Source organism: Erpetoichthys calabaricus, chromosome 9, assembly GCF_900747795.2.
Source record: "Erpetoichthys calabaricus chromosome 9, fErpCal1.3, whole genome shotgun sequence".
Lineage (NCBI taxonomy): Eukaryota > Metazoa > Chordata > Cladistia > Polypteriformes > Polypteridae > Erpetoichthys > Erpetoichthys calabaricus.
In genome coordinates, this window is record NC_041402.2 from 79277551 (window position 1) to 79293712 (window position 16162).

General features: G+C 37.5%; 1 protein-coding gene across 2 annotated transcripts in view; it reads left to right on the top strand.

The window, feature by feature from the left end:
* LOC114657851 (polyamine-modulated factor 1-binding protein 1) overlaps positions 1–16162 on the top strand; it is a 417512-nt gene that overhangs the window by 309881 nt on the left and 91469 nt on the right. For both annotated transcript variants that reach the window (XM_028809793.2, XM_051932060.1), the window contains exons 17-22: positions 361–444; positions 3320–3625; positions 6143–6310; positions 11816–11899; positions 13425–13592; positions 15320–15403. In XM_028809793.2, the coding sequence (XP_028665626.1) occupies positions 361–444; positions 3320–3625; positions 6143–6310; positions 11816–11899; positions 13425–13592; positions 15320–15403 (894 nt within the window). The remainder of the gene's footprint in view (positions 1–360; positions 445–3319; positions 3626–6142; positions 6311–11815; positions 11900–13424; positions 13593–15319; positions 15404–16162) is intronic.

The following is a 16162-nucleotide window of genomic DNA, read 5'->3' on the forward strand; positions in this document are numbered from 1 at the left end:
TTAGGATGAGATGCTTGTGTATTTCTGATGAGTGGCTCAGTAGAATAAAAAGTAAAGGTCATACATGAACTGTAATAAAGTAGGAAGGAATTGAAAAGTCCCTGTGTTTTTTTTTGTTTTTTTTTAAATCTTTTTCATACATTGTAATAAGAAACTGAACTGTGAAAGCAGAAATTTAAACTACTATTAAATATAATTTTGAAATCAGTAAGCAAGAGTGAAATAGGTAGTAGTGTTGAAGTTACTAATGTACATTTAAAATTTGTACTGGGTATTTTTCTGTTTTTTATTTGTGGGCTATCCACATATAATATAGTTGATATCTGTTTGTGATAACATAGTATGTGACATATTTTGTAGCTGAATCATAAAGAAGAGATTATTGAAAAGCTGCAAAAGGAGCAGAAGAATCTACAGGATACAATTAAAGCAGCTGAGCACAAGGTAGCAAAGATATGTGTTCAATATGTTATATTTGAAGGTATCTGATAGTTATTAGAATTACCTATATTTTGGGTTTTATTTATGTATTATTTTTTTCTGACACTTTTGATCGGGTAAGTCTGAGAATATTAGACATGTTATGCTGCATTTGTCCTTATATACTGTATATTAGAACATTAGAACAATCTAGACGAGAACAGGCCATTCAGCCCAACAAAGCTCGCCAGTCCTCTCCATTTAATTCTTCTAAATAAAACATCTAGTCTAGTTTTAAAAGTCCCTAAAGTCTTATTGTCTACCACGCTACATGATAGCTTATTCCAAGTGTCTGTGGTTCTCTGTGTAAAGAAAAACTTCCTATTGTTTGTGCAAAATTTACCCTTAACAAGTTTCCAACTGTGTCCCCGTGTTCTTGATGAACTCATTTTAAAATAACAGTCTTGATACGCTGTACTAATTCCCTTCATAATTTTAAACACTTCAATCATGTCACCTCTTAATCTTCTTTAGCTTAAATTGAAAAGGCTCAGGTCTTTTAATCTTTTTTCACAATTCAACCCCTGTAGCCCTGGAATCAGCCTAGTCTCTCTTCTCTGGACCTTTTCTAGCGCTGCAATGTCCTTTTTGTAGCCTGGAGACTAAAACTGCACACAGTACTCAAGATGAGGCCTCACCATTGCATTATAAACCTTGAGCATAACCTCCTTGGACTTAGAAACTCTACACATTGTGCTTTGTAACATAACATACTGTTCGCCTTCTTAATGGCTTCTAAACACTGTCGGGAAGTTGGTAACGTAGAGTCTGCTATTACTCCTAAATCCTTTTCATAAGGTGTATTCTTGATTTTCAGATCTCCCATTGTGCATTCAAATCTAACATTTTTACTTCCTATGTGTAATACTTTACATTTACTGACATTAAACTTCATCTTCCACGAATCTGCCCAAGACTGTATGCTGTCCAAGTGATTCTGTAATCATTTAATGGATTCCAAATTATCTGACAAACCACCTAACTTAGTATCATCTGCAAACTTAACCATCTTTTTACTTATATTCCTATCCAAATCATTTATATATATTAAAATAGCAGCGGCCCTAGCACTGACCCCTGTGGAACACCACTTTTAACATCAGCCAATTCTGACAAGTTTCCTCTCACCATCACCCTCTGCTTCCTGTGTCTGAGTCAATTCTGCACCCATTTACAAACATCACCTAGAACTCCCACTTATTTTAGTCTGATGCCCAACCTCTCATGTGGCACCTTATCAAATGTGTTTTGAAAGTCCAGATAAATAATATCATATGCTCCACTTTGATCATACCCTTTTATTGCTTCTTCATAAAATTCCAATATGTTAGTGAAACACGACCTCCCTCTTCTGAATCCATGCTGACTGTTCAGAAAAACTCCTGTACTTGCCATGTGCTGCTCAATGTTATCCTTAATTATTCCTTCCATTAATTTGCCTGTGATGCACGTTAAGCTTACTGGCCTATAGAGTAGTTGCTTGGATCTGCCCGGTCACTCTTTGTATATAACGGGATAATATTTGCAATTTTCCAGTCCTTTGGAATTTCCCCAGTGTGTAGTGAGACTTCGAGTGGAGTGGTGGCTCTGAGGCTAAGCATCTGCGCTGGGAAGCAGAAGGTTGCCGGTTCAAATCCCATAAATGCCAGAAGTGATTCCACTCCTTTGGGCCCTTGAGACTTAACTCCATCCTGGGTACAACGTTAACCTGGATCCAGCCCAGCAAGCAGGTCCTCCAACTTGTAAGAGAAAATATGGGGGTTGGTGGCAGGATTGGCACTCCAGCCACTATAAAAAAAAAAAAAAACACACTCTTCCATTCCATTTGAACTACTGTAGTTTTGAGGTGTCACCCATTGCACGGCTGCACTTGGGTCCTAATTTGGGATACTGAGGTGGTTTGTCATCTGGTGGGTGCTGCAATGCATTGTATCAGTGCATGCTCCACCTTGTGGTGACTTCCTAAAAATATGTGTTAAGGGTTTATATATGTGGGCGGCACGGTGGCGCTGCTGCCTCGCAGTTGGGAGACCTGGGGACCTGGGTTCGCTTCCCGGGTCCTCCCTGCGTGGAGTTTGCATGTTCTCCCCGTGTCTGCGGAGGTTTCCTCCGGGTGCTCCGGTTTCCTCCCACAGTCCAAAGACATGCAGGTTAGGTGGATTGGCGATTCTAAATTGGCCCTAGTGTGTGCTTGGTGTGTGGGTGTGTTTGTGTGTGTCCTGCGGTGGGTTGGCACCCTGCCTGGGGATTGGTTCCTGCCTTGTGCCCTGTGTTGGCTGGGATTGGCTCCAGCAGACCCCCGTGACCCTGTGTTCGGATTCAGCGGGTTGGAAAATGGATGGATGGATGGATGGATGGTTTATATATTGTACTCGCTAGCCTCCTTAAGAACTCAAGGGGAAATATCTGGTACTGGAGATTTGTTTGTATGCTGTTTATTTTTGTTAATATTGTAAGTAAGAATATCATTGTGATGATTCCACATGACAGAGTTGTACCTATTGTGTGATGCAGCTTTAATATTATTAGGTTTGTTGATCATGCCTAAAGAGTAATGAGTGTATCCTGCAAAAAGTATTTAAAACATTTTAGTAGATTACAAAGCTTAGTTATATTTAGTATGATATGACCTTAATTTTCAGATTTTTAATTGTAAATGGTTGTAAATGACCTGAAAGAAAAAACAGGAGTCTATTTTTGATATTTCATATACTTTGATACATATAGCTTTAAAAGCTACTTTAATGAAACAAAACTTCAGATATTTTTGTTTTACTACAAGTGCCAATGTTATCTCCTGACTATAAGAAAATGATGGCAACTTTTGTTTTCAATGTAGATTGAGCTCAGCAAATCTCGAGAAGCTGCTTTGCAGAGGCAGCTGCATTGTGTCGGTCGTGCACAAGAGAATGAGAGCAGTGAGAGAGACTGGGAGCTGTGGGAGTTGAAGGAGAAGCACAAGGAAGCCGAAAAAGAGTTGGTTCGACTCAATCAAGATCTAGAGGAGCTGCGAATGGAGTTAGCAGAATCCCAACAAGTTTGTGATAATAAAACAAGGAGTTTCCACCAGCAGGAAGATGTTGTCAAGAGGCTGGAATCTGAAAGGCAAAGTTTACAGGATGTAGTCAGAGAGCTTCAGACCAAGGTGACTCACAAATCTGTCATATAACAATTCTGTACTGTAGGTCACAGTTTCAGCCTTAAAATCTCCAAGCATTGTTTTATACAAGGAACATGTAATGCTTTTACTTTGTATAAGCCTCTCAACCATGTGATAGTTATAATTCATAATGTCACTGAAGTTCTATCACCTGGGGTTGTGTTCACCTATTCAGCCATTAGTAAAATATCTCAGCACAGATTTTCTCTTCTATATAGTATGTTCGTAGTACTATATTTGACTTTTGAATATCAAGTATGATTCCTGTGACCTATTCCTGGATTTTTATTTATAGAAGTGAAGTAGCACCTAAAATGTCATTCTTAACGAATTAAAAAAATTGACATTATTTTGCAAGGATGCACATTAACTGAAAAATGGTTCTGTTTTCACACCTCTCTGTCAGCTCACAAACACACCTCAAAACAGGTAGCAAAAGTCAAAACATGCAAACATTGGGAAACTTTTATTGTTGGTTAACTTGGCATATACAAACAGATGTAGAGACAAGTTGCATTTCATCATCAGAAAATCCATTTTTTGCCCAAAAAAAAACAGGAAAATATTCCAGCTTCTCTTCTATTTGCTGAATTCTTGGTTCTCCTACTGCACCCTTACCACTTGAAGGAGCATTACAATGTTGACAAGCAGTCAGTTGTTAATCAGATTTACAGACAGCAGCAGGTTGTTGAAGCTGCTCTTTTTATCATCTTTTTAAAATGTTTTTTAAACAATTGTCAAAGTAACAAGGTATTTAGTGTGCATGTCAATTTTGTCGTTGCCTCTTTCCAGTATTCTGGCTAACAAAATGTTATGCAGAGGAGTCTTTTCTGTATTCCTTCTCTTTGTCACACTTAGGATGTTTCTAATTGAAAAGGATTGTGTTTTAACCCTGCCAGTTTATCTTTCTGCTCATTCAAAATCATTCTTCATAGCGTATGACTCCAAATAAAATGATTTTACCAGGACAAATTTCCATGTGTATGTAAATTAAGATAAATCAATATGAAATGTAGCAAAAACAGAACATATATGTAAAAAATCCATTTAAAGCGTAAATCACAATAACTTATTCAAATATGGAAATTTAGCCAAGCAACATAAATATGTGTGAAGCTATTCAAATGGTAAATCACAATAACTTAATTATGTATAATGTTTAATACAAATGATTCTAAAGATATTTTCAATGAGAAATAGTTGATACAATCCCTTTATATCTAATCATAGTTATACTACTTTTGGCCTGTTTTTGTTGATCACAAATGAGGGCAGGGTATTCAGTAACAATCTCTGTAGGGTGCAATACATTGTTTTCTTTCCACTTGTCTATTTTTCCAAACTTACTTTTCCCAGTATAGTGTCCTGGTGAACTGGAACCTTTGTTAGAGCAGGTAAACGGCAGGTGTTATGCAATGGACAGGAAGTCCTCACTCACGCAAACACACACTACTGGCGAATGTAAAATCAACTGCAAAGCAAAGCACACTTGGATTTGAAGAAGAAAACCAATGGGGAGAATGAGAGTGCTTTATGGGTAACACCATACTCCTTGATCAGTTACTCTTCTTGTTTTCCTCTTTTTAACCAAGTGTTTAACCAAGTGTACCAATTCAGAATTAACCCTGTAGTTTTGCACATTATCATTCAGTTATATGAATGCTCTCACATTTGTTCATTAATTTTCACTTTTCAAATGTAAGGAAAATCTTTTCTTCTGTAGGACTTCATTATATCGTATGCTTTAATCAACTATACTTCGTAAAAAGTAGCAAGCATTTAAAAGAGACTGAATAGATTTCCACAAACCAAAAATATTCAACAAACTTTGCTGAATGTCCTTTAAAAAGAAAGCACACATTTCTGTTTTTTGGAAATCCCTCCTGCTAAATGCACACAACTGTAAAACATGAAGTCAATGTACTGTAAAAAGAAGATAGAAAAATGAAGAGATGTATACATATTTCATGTCCTCCACATCACATTGCTCAGTTGCTTTATTGTCACACAATAATTTATAGTGGTTGTGATTCCAGCATAACTTAAATGCTAAAATTGAAGGTCACCCTTTTCATTCAGCTTGTTTGCTAAAGAAAGTTTTTAAATGGAATTAATTATTGTGCTTGCTTTGTACAAATAATATATAAGAATCATGTTTGTAGCATCTGGCATATACAGTGTAAGATACTGTCCTACTGTGAGTTATGATCTCCAAATCATGTTTACAAATATGTCTAATGAAAATATTATACTGTACATTGATAGAAATGGAGTAGTACCAGGTCCTCACTGCTGTGTCAGCTTTTTAAATTCTAACGGTACAACTACACAAGGTGCTGGCAGTTAGCCAATGTGTCAGATTGCAGCTTCTTTTCCAGCAGGGCATGCTGTATGCTTCACAGTGAAAAAATCATCTTGTCTACTGTACTGCCCTGTTACAGGTGGCAGAGATGATGTCTTTTTGTGTTTTTACTTGACATTTGAGTTTTTGTTTCTTTTCAGTTGTCTCAAAAAGAAGAGAGATTATCTACAGCCAGTATGGAATTGGGACCTCTCCGAGAAAGGCTGCAAACCCAAAACTTTGAAAACAACACACTCAGAGATCAGTTACAAAATACCCAGGATGCTTTGAAGAGTGTCTCATTGGAGCTGCAGGAAGCAGAGGAACTGGTGGGTGCTCACATTCTATTATGATGAACAAAACCCATGATGATACTTCTGGTTTCAAGCCATGCTAATTCCTAAGTTGTTTTTTTTATTCTGTTTTTCATGTGACTGGGTTATATAAACTGTGAGTTAAACCTTCATGATTTTCGTCTCTAGTGTTAGTCACTGTTTAAAGACCTTGTAAACTCTTAAAGAAAAGCTCAAATTGGTCATTGTATTTTTATAGGTAAATCAAAATCTAGCCATTGTTGTGAAATCTAGCCCCATGAAACTCAAAAAGGGGCTTTAACTCAAAAACTAATCTATAAAATTAGGCCTTTAAACATAAAGACTGGCCCTAAAACTGCTAATCAGGTCTGTGACTCTTACACTCACAAAAAGTAGTCCTGGCCTGTAAAACAAAAACAGATTTTCTTTATAATATAAAGATTATCCAAGAAAAGGCAAACTACAGATGAGTAACCAAAACCCTTAAACAGAAATCAGAAAATCAAAAAGCAAGAATATACAAAATCCAAAAGGTCGAAACCTAAACATGTAAGAATTAGAGCTGAACAACACAAGCATGAGCCAATTCCACAGCACTGACCTGTGGCCTCTAATTGATTTGTATGGGCTGGGGGCCCCGTCCTCTTGGACTCAACGTATGAAGGCATGGCAAACATTTGACAGAGTTTAATATAAGCTAAAAAAACAAAATATTATTCAACAAGAACATGCTAATGAAAATAAAACACAGAAAGAAAACAAAATCATATTCAATAACATAAAATGCAAACATAAATAATTACAAAATTAACACAAAAATCTATAATAATAAAAGGCAAAGCCCTCACTGACTGACTCACTCACTGACTGACTGACTGACTGACTGACTCATCACTAATTCTCCAACTTCCCGTGTAGGTGGAAGGCTGAAATTTGGCAGGCTCATTCCTTACAGCTTACTTACAAAAGTTAGGCAGGTTTCATTTCGAAATTCAAAGCGTAATGGTCATAACTGGAACATATTTTTTGTCCATACACTGTAATGGAGGAGGCGGAGTCACGTATCGCGTCATCACGCCTCCTACGTAATCACGTGAACTAAAAACAAGGAAGACATTTACAGCACGAGTCACACGCGGGAACGAAGGTAAATGACGTTAATTTTTGACTGTCTTTTAATACTGTGTGAGCATACATATTAACACATGTGCAATTAAACGTGTGCATTTACGGGGTGATTTCTGAGGCTTAAAAGCTCACCTTTTATCAAACGCGGGAAGAAAGGTAACTGACGTTGTTCACTGTCTTTTAATACTGTGTAACCATACATATTAACACATGTCCAATTAAACGTGTGCATTTACGGGGTGATTTCTCAGGCTTAAAAGCTCGCCTTTTACTAAAAAGGTAAATGCAAAACTATTTTCAATCAGTTTATTGAAACGCTCCCGTTAAGGATTGCAATAACATATTCGCGAGATAAAAGAACGAAGTAGGGGGAAATGGAGGAACAGCCGCAAACAGCGAAGACCAAAAAATTTATTAAACAATTGAGAACGGAGCGAGTTAAGCATACAAGCATGTTCATAAGGGAAACAAAGCACGGTGTAAAACGTAAGTTTAAATTAAGTTTATAGAAACGCTCCCGCTGCGGATTGCAATAACATATTCGCGAGATAAAAGTTTAATGAGAAGACACGAGGTATAAACGAAGCACACGCCGTGGCGCAACGTTAGGGGCAACAGTTTCAACCATTCTATGATCTGCTTCTCGCAACTGAAAGACGGCACATGGCGGATGTTAGCCGACTTGCTGACTGCAACGTTAGGGGCTTCAACTATGGCGCTGACGCAACATCTCAGTGCCAACACTTTGCAGACTGTACTTAAAAGACACGCCCTCCTCACTGGACAGTTAAAAACACCAATCAAACTAACGATGACATCAAGTATTACCCAATCAAAAGTAGAAAAGGAGGCATCTTCATAAAATGCGTGTGGGATGATTTGCATGAGACGCTGCTTTAAAAAAAAAAATGATACAAAAAATACGGGATAAATCCCGTCCAGTATTGATTCAAAACGGGACGCGCAATTTCATTCTCAAACGCGGCACGATTCCGTATTTTAAAGGACGGGTGGCAACCCTACAGTGCCAGGTAACCACCCATACAATCAGATTGTGATTCAGACTAGGAATGCAATGAATGTAATTACCCCGATCTACATACAAGGCGAAAGTCTTGCAACATTCAAAGATCATGGTTTGGGATAATTAGTACTTATTAAGTACAACATTGAACATAAAAGAGCTTATGAAGCCTTGAACCGAAAAAAGCAAGATCTCAGAGATCGTAAAAAAAAAAAAGGAGGTAATGTCGTTTTACTCGCTGTAGATTTTAGTCAAACATTACCAGTTATTCCACGAGGGAGACCAGCAGATGAACTCAACGCGTGTTTAAAATCCATGCTTCTCCCACGGTCGGTTATATGTCGCGTGTTCTCGGGTAGGTACACCAAAAAATGTATACATTTAAGCATGTAATGGGCAAAGAAAAAATGAGGTATACCCGAAGGCACTGCAGTAGTACTCAATGTAACTTTACTTCTTAAATGTTAATGTTTTACTGTTTAATAATTTATACGCTTCTTATATATTGTTCAAATTCTTTTATCAAAATACCAGTGACAGCGCAATGCACGATAACATGGAGTGAATACACCATACGCATCCGCCCACGGCCGCCCTGGTGTGCGCAGATAGGAGTTGATTCTAAAATAAAATAAACATAAAAAGAGTAATACAATCATCACCCATAAAGCTGATAGCAGACGTGACGTATTATATGTGTACCACATTTCAAGTCAATACGTGAAATGGTTTGCAAGCTACATGTGATTTAAAATCCTGGACAGACCAACGAAAAGCCACGGTAGCAAATTATAGAAGAAGATTTTACTGTTTAATAATTTATATTTATATGAAATGTGCTTCTTATATATTACTTCATATTCTCATATGATAATGATGTTAATGTTGTTTATATTGATTTCTATGTTATTGTAAGTGCATCTATGTGTGTATATGTATGTATGTATGTGTATATATATATATATATATATATATATATATATATATATATATAAAATATATATATAAAAAATATATGTGTATATGTATATATAATATATCTGTATATGTGTGTGTATATGTGTATATGCATATATATATGACAGCAACACTCAAAACAATGACAACACAATTACATTGACAATCATGTTACGTTATTTTTAAAATGTTTCCTTTACTTTTTCATAACCTCTTTAACACACTACTTCTCCGCTGCGAAGCGTGGGTATTTTGCTAGTAGTAAATAAACTAAAGCCAGGGACAAGGCCCTGTTTGGATTATAACACATATGTGATCTTAAGGACACTAAAATAATTTAAGTTATCAGTCTAAGATCAAACTGTGAGAGAACCTTTACTGCTGTCAAAATAATAATAATAATGGTTGGACACACTCGGGTTTTGTTGCAAACCCAGGGCCTTTATGTGAATACTTTGCTGCTTACCTGTCCACATGTTAAACTAGGCTTCTTCAGAATATTTTTACACACCAAATTAAACATGCTGAATATTTTATCCTTATGATGGCTATGATGCGTGCATTGTTATAGTCTTAGCAGAGGGTCTTATACTGAGTCTCCAAAGCAGACATGTATGTAGAGGCTATTATTTTAAGTAGTTTATAGTTAAAAGAAATGGTTTTGCTTTGGTTATCTTCACTAGCAATTCAAAACACAGCACTATAAAAACAAAACTTTACATGTTGTAAGTATATTGTGTGGATGTCTTTGAAGAAACAGAAGCAGTATTAATATTGTCATTTGTACAGGGTATAGTGAAATTCATACATGTACAGTATGTCTGAAAAAGCAAATAACAATTCACCTGAAATACACATTAAATGACAGCCATCTCAAATAAGAATAGAATTAGAAAATGGGAGTTGTTAATATAAACTAGCCAAGGTCAAAACAGAATATCAAAAACTGAAGAGACAAACTCAGGGTAAGAAACCAAAATAGTAAAGTCAACATCCAGCAAAGTACTGGGTGAAAAGAGCCAAAGCGTAACCAAAAGATGTAGTCAAAATACTGAAACAGTACATAACCGGAATTCAGTTATTAATCTCAAAGAACTCCATGCAAGAGTTGTATCCACAAACTTGGACAACATGGATAATGCTGACCTTTATACCTTTGACATAGAGATATCACATGTCCGACATACTTCTGCTTGACCTTACCTCGCAACATAACGACAAAAATCTGAAACTGTTGGTGTCACAGAAGAATGCATTTCATAATTAACTAAGTTGAAGCAAAAAATAAACTTAACCACTGTATTCTTTGGCCTCCAAAATCCCACAAAGCGATGCGGAACTGTTTAGAAATATTAAAAAATAAAAGGATCCTGACAACTGAATTAAATCTTGCATGCGTGATGTGTGTGTGTGTGTCCCAATTTAGTTACCTGGATTATAGCCCCTTGAAATTTGATTGACTTTGTCATTACCCTAAAACCTTGTGTTTGATGCCAGTAATGTACATGCACAAACAACTTCAATGGTGAAGTGTTTTTTGACTTATAGAATAACAAAATAATACATGATGGCTTTTACTTTTAAATATACAATATGTGTGCTGTCTGTGCTCATCATTCACTTGTTTGCTGCTTGGGCCTATGGTTGTTTATGTTAGCCCACCATGTGCCATAACTGGTAGTATGCACACTAAATATTAGCCTCAAAAACTTTTTGAAAAATTCATTTTGTAAATAAAAGTATTTTAAAAACAGCTGGGTGAAATAATTACACTTGTGAAGAATTAAACTTATGAAGCATACTATATTTGTAATGATAATTAAAAAGCAGGTTGACATCTATCTTAATACATAATTCGCCACCCTCCTCACTCACTCACTCACTCACTCACTCACTCACTCACTCACTCACTCACTCTCGTCCGAAGCCGAATGCGCAGTCGCCTTCTGCGCAGCTGCCCGAAAAACCTTACGAGACTGACATCACGGCAGGCGGCGGATTTACGGCTGCGAAAATTCAAAGAGAAAGGCGACTTCGACCGACATCCAACCCCAACATCGCGGCAGGTGGCGGATTTACGGCCGCAAGAATTCAAAGAGAAAGGCGACTTCAATTAAAGCTCTAGAGGCCTGAAAGGCAATTTCGACTACAGCTCAAGGCCTAATTATGCATTCTGATTCAATTACGCATTCATTCAAAACACCTATATCAGGTTTGTGGTGCTTATACTTATTACTGTTCCACTCATGCTCGTTTCATCTTACGTTGTTGAAACGGGCTCTTTGTCTAGTATAGAATAAAGCAACCTTGCTGTATTAATTTAATAATTCAGTTTCCTTTGTTAGGAATTTAGAAAGGGTTTTTGAAGACAGAGTATTGAATATAACTTCTGCTGTTTTTTCATTGCATAGATTGTTCAGATGGAGCACAAGACAAATGAGGCACAAGCCGACCTGGCACAACTGCAGCAGCAGTACTCCACCTGCTACTGCCAGGTATGTGAGAAATATAGACAAGTTTAGCCTCCATGGTGAATGCTGGATGGGGTATTAGCTTAGTTCATATAGAATTTGCTTGATTTTAGCATTACCCTAGAAAACATTTCATATATAATTCCTTTTTTATATAGTAATCACTATAAAACAGCTAAAGTTGTTACAAGGTACAGCATATCAGAATATTTATCTATCCATTTATCTATTTTTTCACTTAAGGGTCATGAAGAAACAGGTGCCTATCTTGCACTTGGTATAATTCAGGGGGGATTTCTCTAGTGCCTGGGACAATATTTGAGCCCAGGACATTAAAAATTGTAAAGAGGAAGTGTTTAAATTTCTTCTCTATTGAATATGCAATGATGTGAAAAAGTATTTGCCTCTTCCTGATTTCCTCAGGTATTGAATTTTTTTGAAATTGAATGTTTTCAGGTCTTCAACCAAAATCTAATATTAAAAGAGGAGAATCTGAGTTAAGGAATAATGCATTTTCTTTTAAACCTTAAGCCATTCATCAATAACAGTTGACAGTGAAAAAGTAATTTCTCCCAATCATATCAGCCCAATTAAAGGAATTTAAATTAGAATCAGCAAATTGAACAACGATAGGCTTGATTAGAGCCAGCCCTGCTCATTCAGTATAAACCACAGTTATTTTGACTGTAACCATTAAGTTGCAACCAGACGGATTAAACTAATGCCACAATCAATGAAGAGATCATGAAAAAGTCAAAATATCTAACAGACTGGAAAGAGCTACAAAACCAAATGCTCTAGGACTACACCTAACTACAGTGAGAACCTTAACATTTTGAAACAGTAGTGAATCTTTCCAAAATTAGTTGGACAGCCAAAGCTACTCCAAGAGCACAGCACAAAGTCATTCAAAGGACTCCAGGTGTCTCTTGTCTTAGTAAAGCTCAGCGTTCACGACTCAACAATCAGAAAGACCCTGGGCAACAGTGGGCTTTGTTTGAATGAATGAATACTTTCAAAATGTGCATTACATCTTTTGTAAAGAAGCTTGTGCTAATCTATACAACATTTTTAAGGAACATTTTAAAACTATTGCAGGATGTGCCTCCAACAAATGTTATTTTTCTAATGTTACTTGACTTATGTCCTCTTTCTGACACTGTGGTTGTACTGTGTACTTTCAAAAAAATACACCACATCCTTAATGCTTTAAAGAAAAGTGTAGATTTCATCCATCCATCCATTTTCCAACCCATTGAATCCGAACACAGGGTCACGGGGGTCTGCTGGAGCCAATCCCAGCCAACACAGGGCGCGAGGCAGGGAACTAATCCCGGGCAGGGCGCCAACCCACCACAGGTGTAGATTTCAAGTTTATTTTAAACACAACTAAACAAGTATTGGGATTTATATGTGTAATCCTAACAGAACTCAACATTTTATTCACCATTTTAATTGCCTCAGCTCATTGCCTGGAAGGTAAGAATGAATGTTAAATATTTACCTGGTATTTTTCAGTGTATTTTAATGTTTGTTTTCACACTGTCAGCTAGTACAGGAAGAAGAGAACTGTTCAAAGTTAAAAGCAGACTTGTGCAATGCCGAGGAAGAGAAGGACAAATTGTTAGTGCAGACACTGCAGCTTACCAATGAGACAAAGCGACTGGAGAATGAACTTGTGGTACTAATGGAGAAGCACAGAGCTGCACAGGACGAGGTAATCACAGTACACAAGACTTACTTCTATGCCTGACCTAAACCTTGAACTGTAACTTGCAAGAGATGCCAACTCGGCAGGTGGCAACAGAATAACAAGAGCTAACCACTGTGATCTCATGAAGCAATATTTTTGGGCCGTTGTTAAAGCAATTACTTTGCAAATGACATTTTCAAATGATTTCCCCTGGGTGGCAAGAAAAAGCAACAAGATGAAAATAAAATTGATTTAAGCAGTTTGGGAAAACTGTTTGTGTGTATCTAAAAAGTGAATGATTAAAAAAAAATTAGTTAACTGCTCCATATTTGGGAATGTACAGTAATCATTATGCAAATGTATTGATAACAGCTAATTTAAAGATTAATTATTGCCTGAAAAACAATTGTAGTTCTAGCACTCTTTTTGCACAAGGTTCTTTACTATCCCCTTATTGCAGAATCATACATGCTGTATCAGTTTTAGGCAACGTGAGAAATTTAATCTGTAAAAATGACTTTGTTGCTGTTGGTGATAGAAGTGCTTAGAGTGTTAAGTAAAATTGTGGCCTTTTTAGAAAATGTGCAACGTTACTAGTATTAGTTTACAAATGTAAGCTAGTATGACTAGGGTGGGAATCACATGAAGAATTAACATATTGAGGGAAACAGCCCGGACACAGACAGGCAGACATCATTTTATCACCCAACACACGTTTATTTACAATAACATTTACAACTAATGAAGCATACAACCCAGTGCCGCAGCACCAATCACCCCAAAGTCCAGGCCTCACAATGCCTCTTCTCTCGTCTCCTAACCGCCTCTACTCCTCTCCTCATCGAATGAAGGGAGGCGGCCCCTTTTATACACACCCAGATGTGCTCCAGGTGCCTTACGATTATGCCCCGCCGGCACTCCCCAGTGTGGCGGAAGTACCGGTTGCGCACCCAGAAGCACTCCTGGTGTCCCTGGTCTTCTTCCCCCCAGCACTTCCGGGTGTGGTGGAAGTGCTGAGGGCCAGGGCTCCATAGGCATTCGGGCGCCCCCTGGCAGTGACCACTGGCCCCTATAGGGTTGAGCTTCTAAGCTCTGTTCCCGTGGTCCTCAAAGCCACCAGGGCAATTGCCCCCACGTGGTCTGGGGGAGGCATAAGCCCTCCTCCGGTCCTCCTGGGTGTCCCGGCTGGGTACCACCCCCAGCCTCATGTGACAATATTTAGAAAATGTAATATACACAAAGTAGTAGTAGAGTAGTTGGTGGACATTGACATGTGGATCTGTCAGTCCTTTTAACCCTTTCCCTATTAGTCTTTTAATGTTATTTGGCCAATCCTATAACATGTGCTTAAAATGGCTTTCTATGAAGAAAATTAATTTGAATTGTTTGAGAAACTCATCCCATTAATAAAGATGTAACAAATATGTAGTGTCTTAAATTCAATATAATCACTCCACTGCACAGTTGTATTTCTATTTTTTTTTTGTTTTTTTCATTTCTTTTAGTAAAAACATTTGATAAGAACTATTTTAAAATTGGCTACATTGTGTGTATTGATATTAATGTACAGTAGTTTATTTCCCCAGTTATTATCTGCATGTTGGGGTGTCTATTCCTTACCACAAATATTATGTTTGATGTTTACTTTGCATGCGATGCTATAGGTCTCAAGTCAGCTCTTGTGTGCTTGTATCTCAGTGTCATATACTGTGTAACTAAAAATAATATAGTTATTTCATTCATTTCTCCAGGTTGTTAAAAAGGAGCAAACAATCCTAAAGCTCACTACAGATCTGAAAACAACTGAAGAAAGCCTAAGAGTATTACAAGAAGAGGTGAGAGAAATACTAATAGGGATTATGTTTTGGGTGGGGTCATGTTCTGGGTGTAACTCATTATCAAAGTAAAGGCCATGATTAAAAACATAATAATAATAAAATATTATTATACGTATATATTCTTGTGAAAGAGTACCCAGTTGGTATAAATTTGCACTGCACGGCACTGAAAATGTGTCATCGACTAGTTGTACATCCCACCCTACTCTCCTTTCTTAAAGCTTCTGATGGGACTTTGTATTGTCCAGAGCCATCATGGAGTTGCCTTTGCTCCAGTAAGCTCTCTTCAGTTGTGATGTTTAACATTGCTGCCTCACATTTCTTAATTATAAATAATAATAATTCTTTACATTTACATAGTGCTTTTCTTACTACTCAAAGTGCCTTACATAGGGGGTGGGGAGCCACTTCAGCCACCATTAATGTGTAGCATCTTCCTGGATGATGCCACGGCAACCATTTTGCACCAGTATACTCGCCGCACATTAGCTGTTAGGTGGTGAAGGGGTGTGAAAGGGACAGGGGATGACTAGGGGGCCAGAATGACTAGTCCGTGGTGGGCAATTTACCCTGGACATGGGATATACCCTACACTGTACAAAGGATGCCCAGGGATCTTTAATGACCACCGTGAGTCAGGGCCTCAGTTTTAGGTTTCATCCAAACCATTTTTACAGTAGAGTGTCCTCATCACTGTACTGGGGCATTGGGATCTACATATAGACCACAGGGTAAGTGCCCCCTGCTGGCCTCACC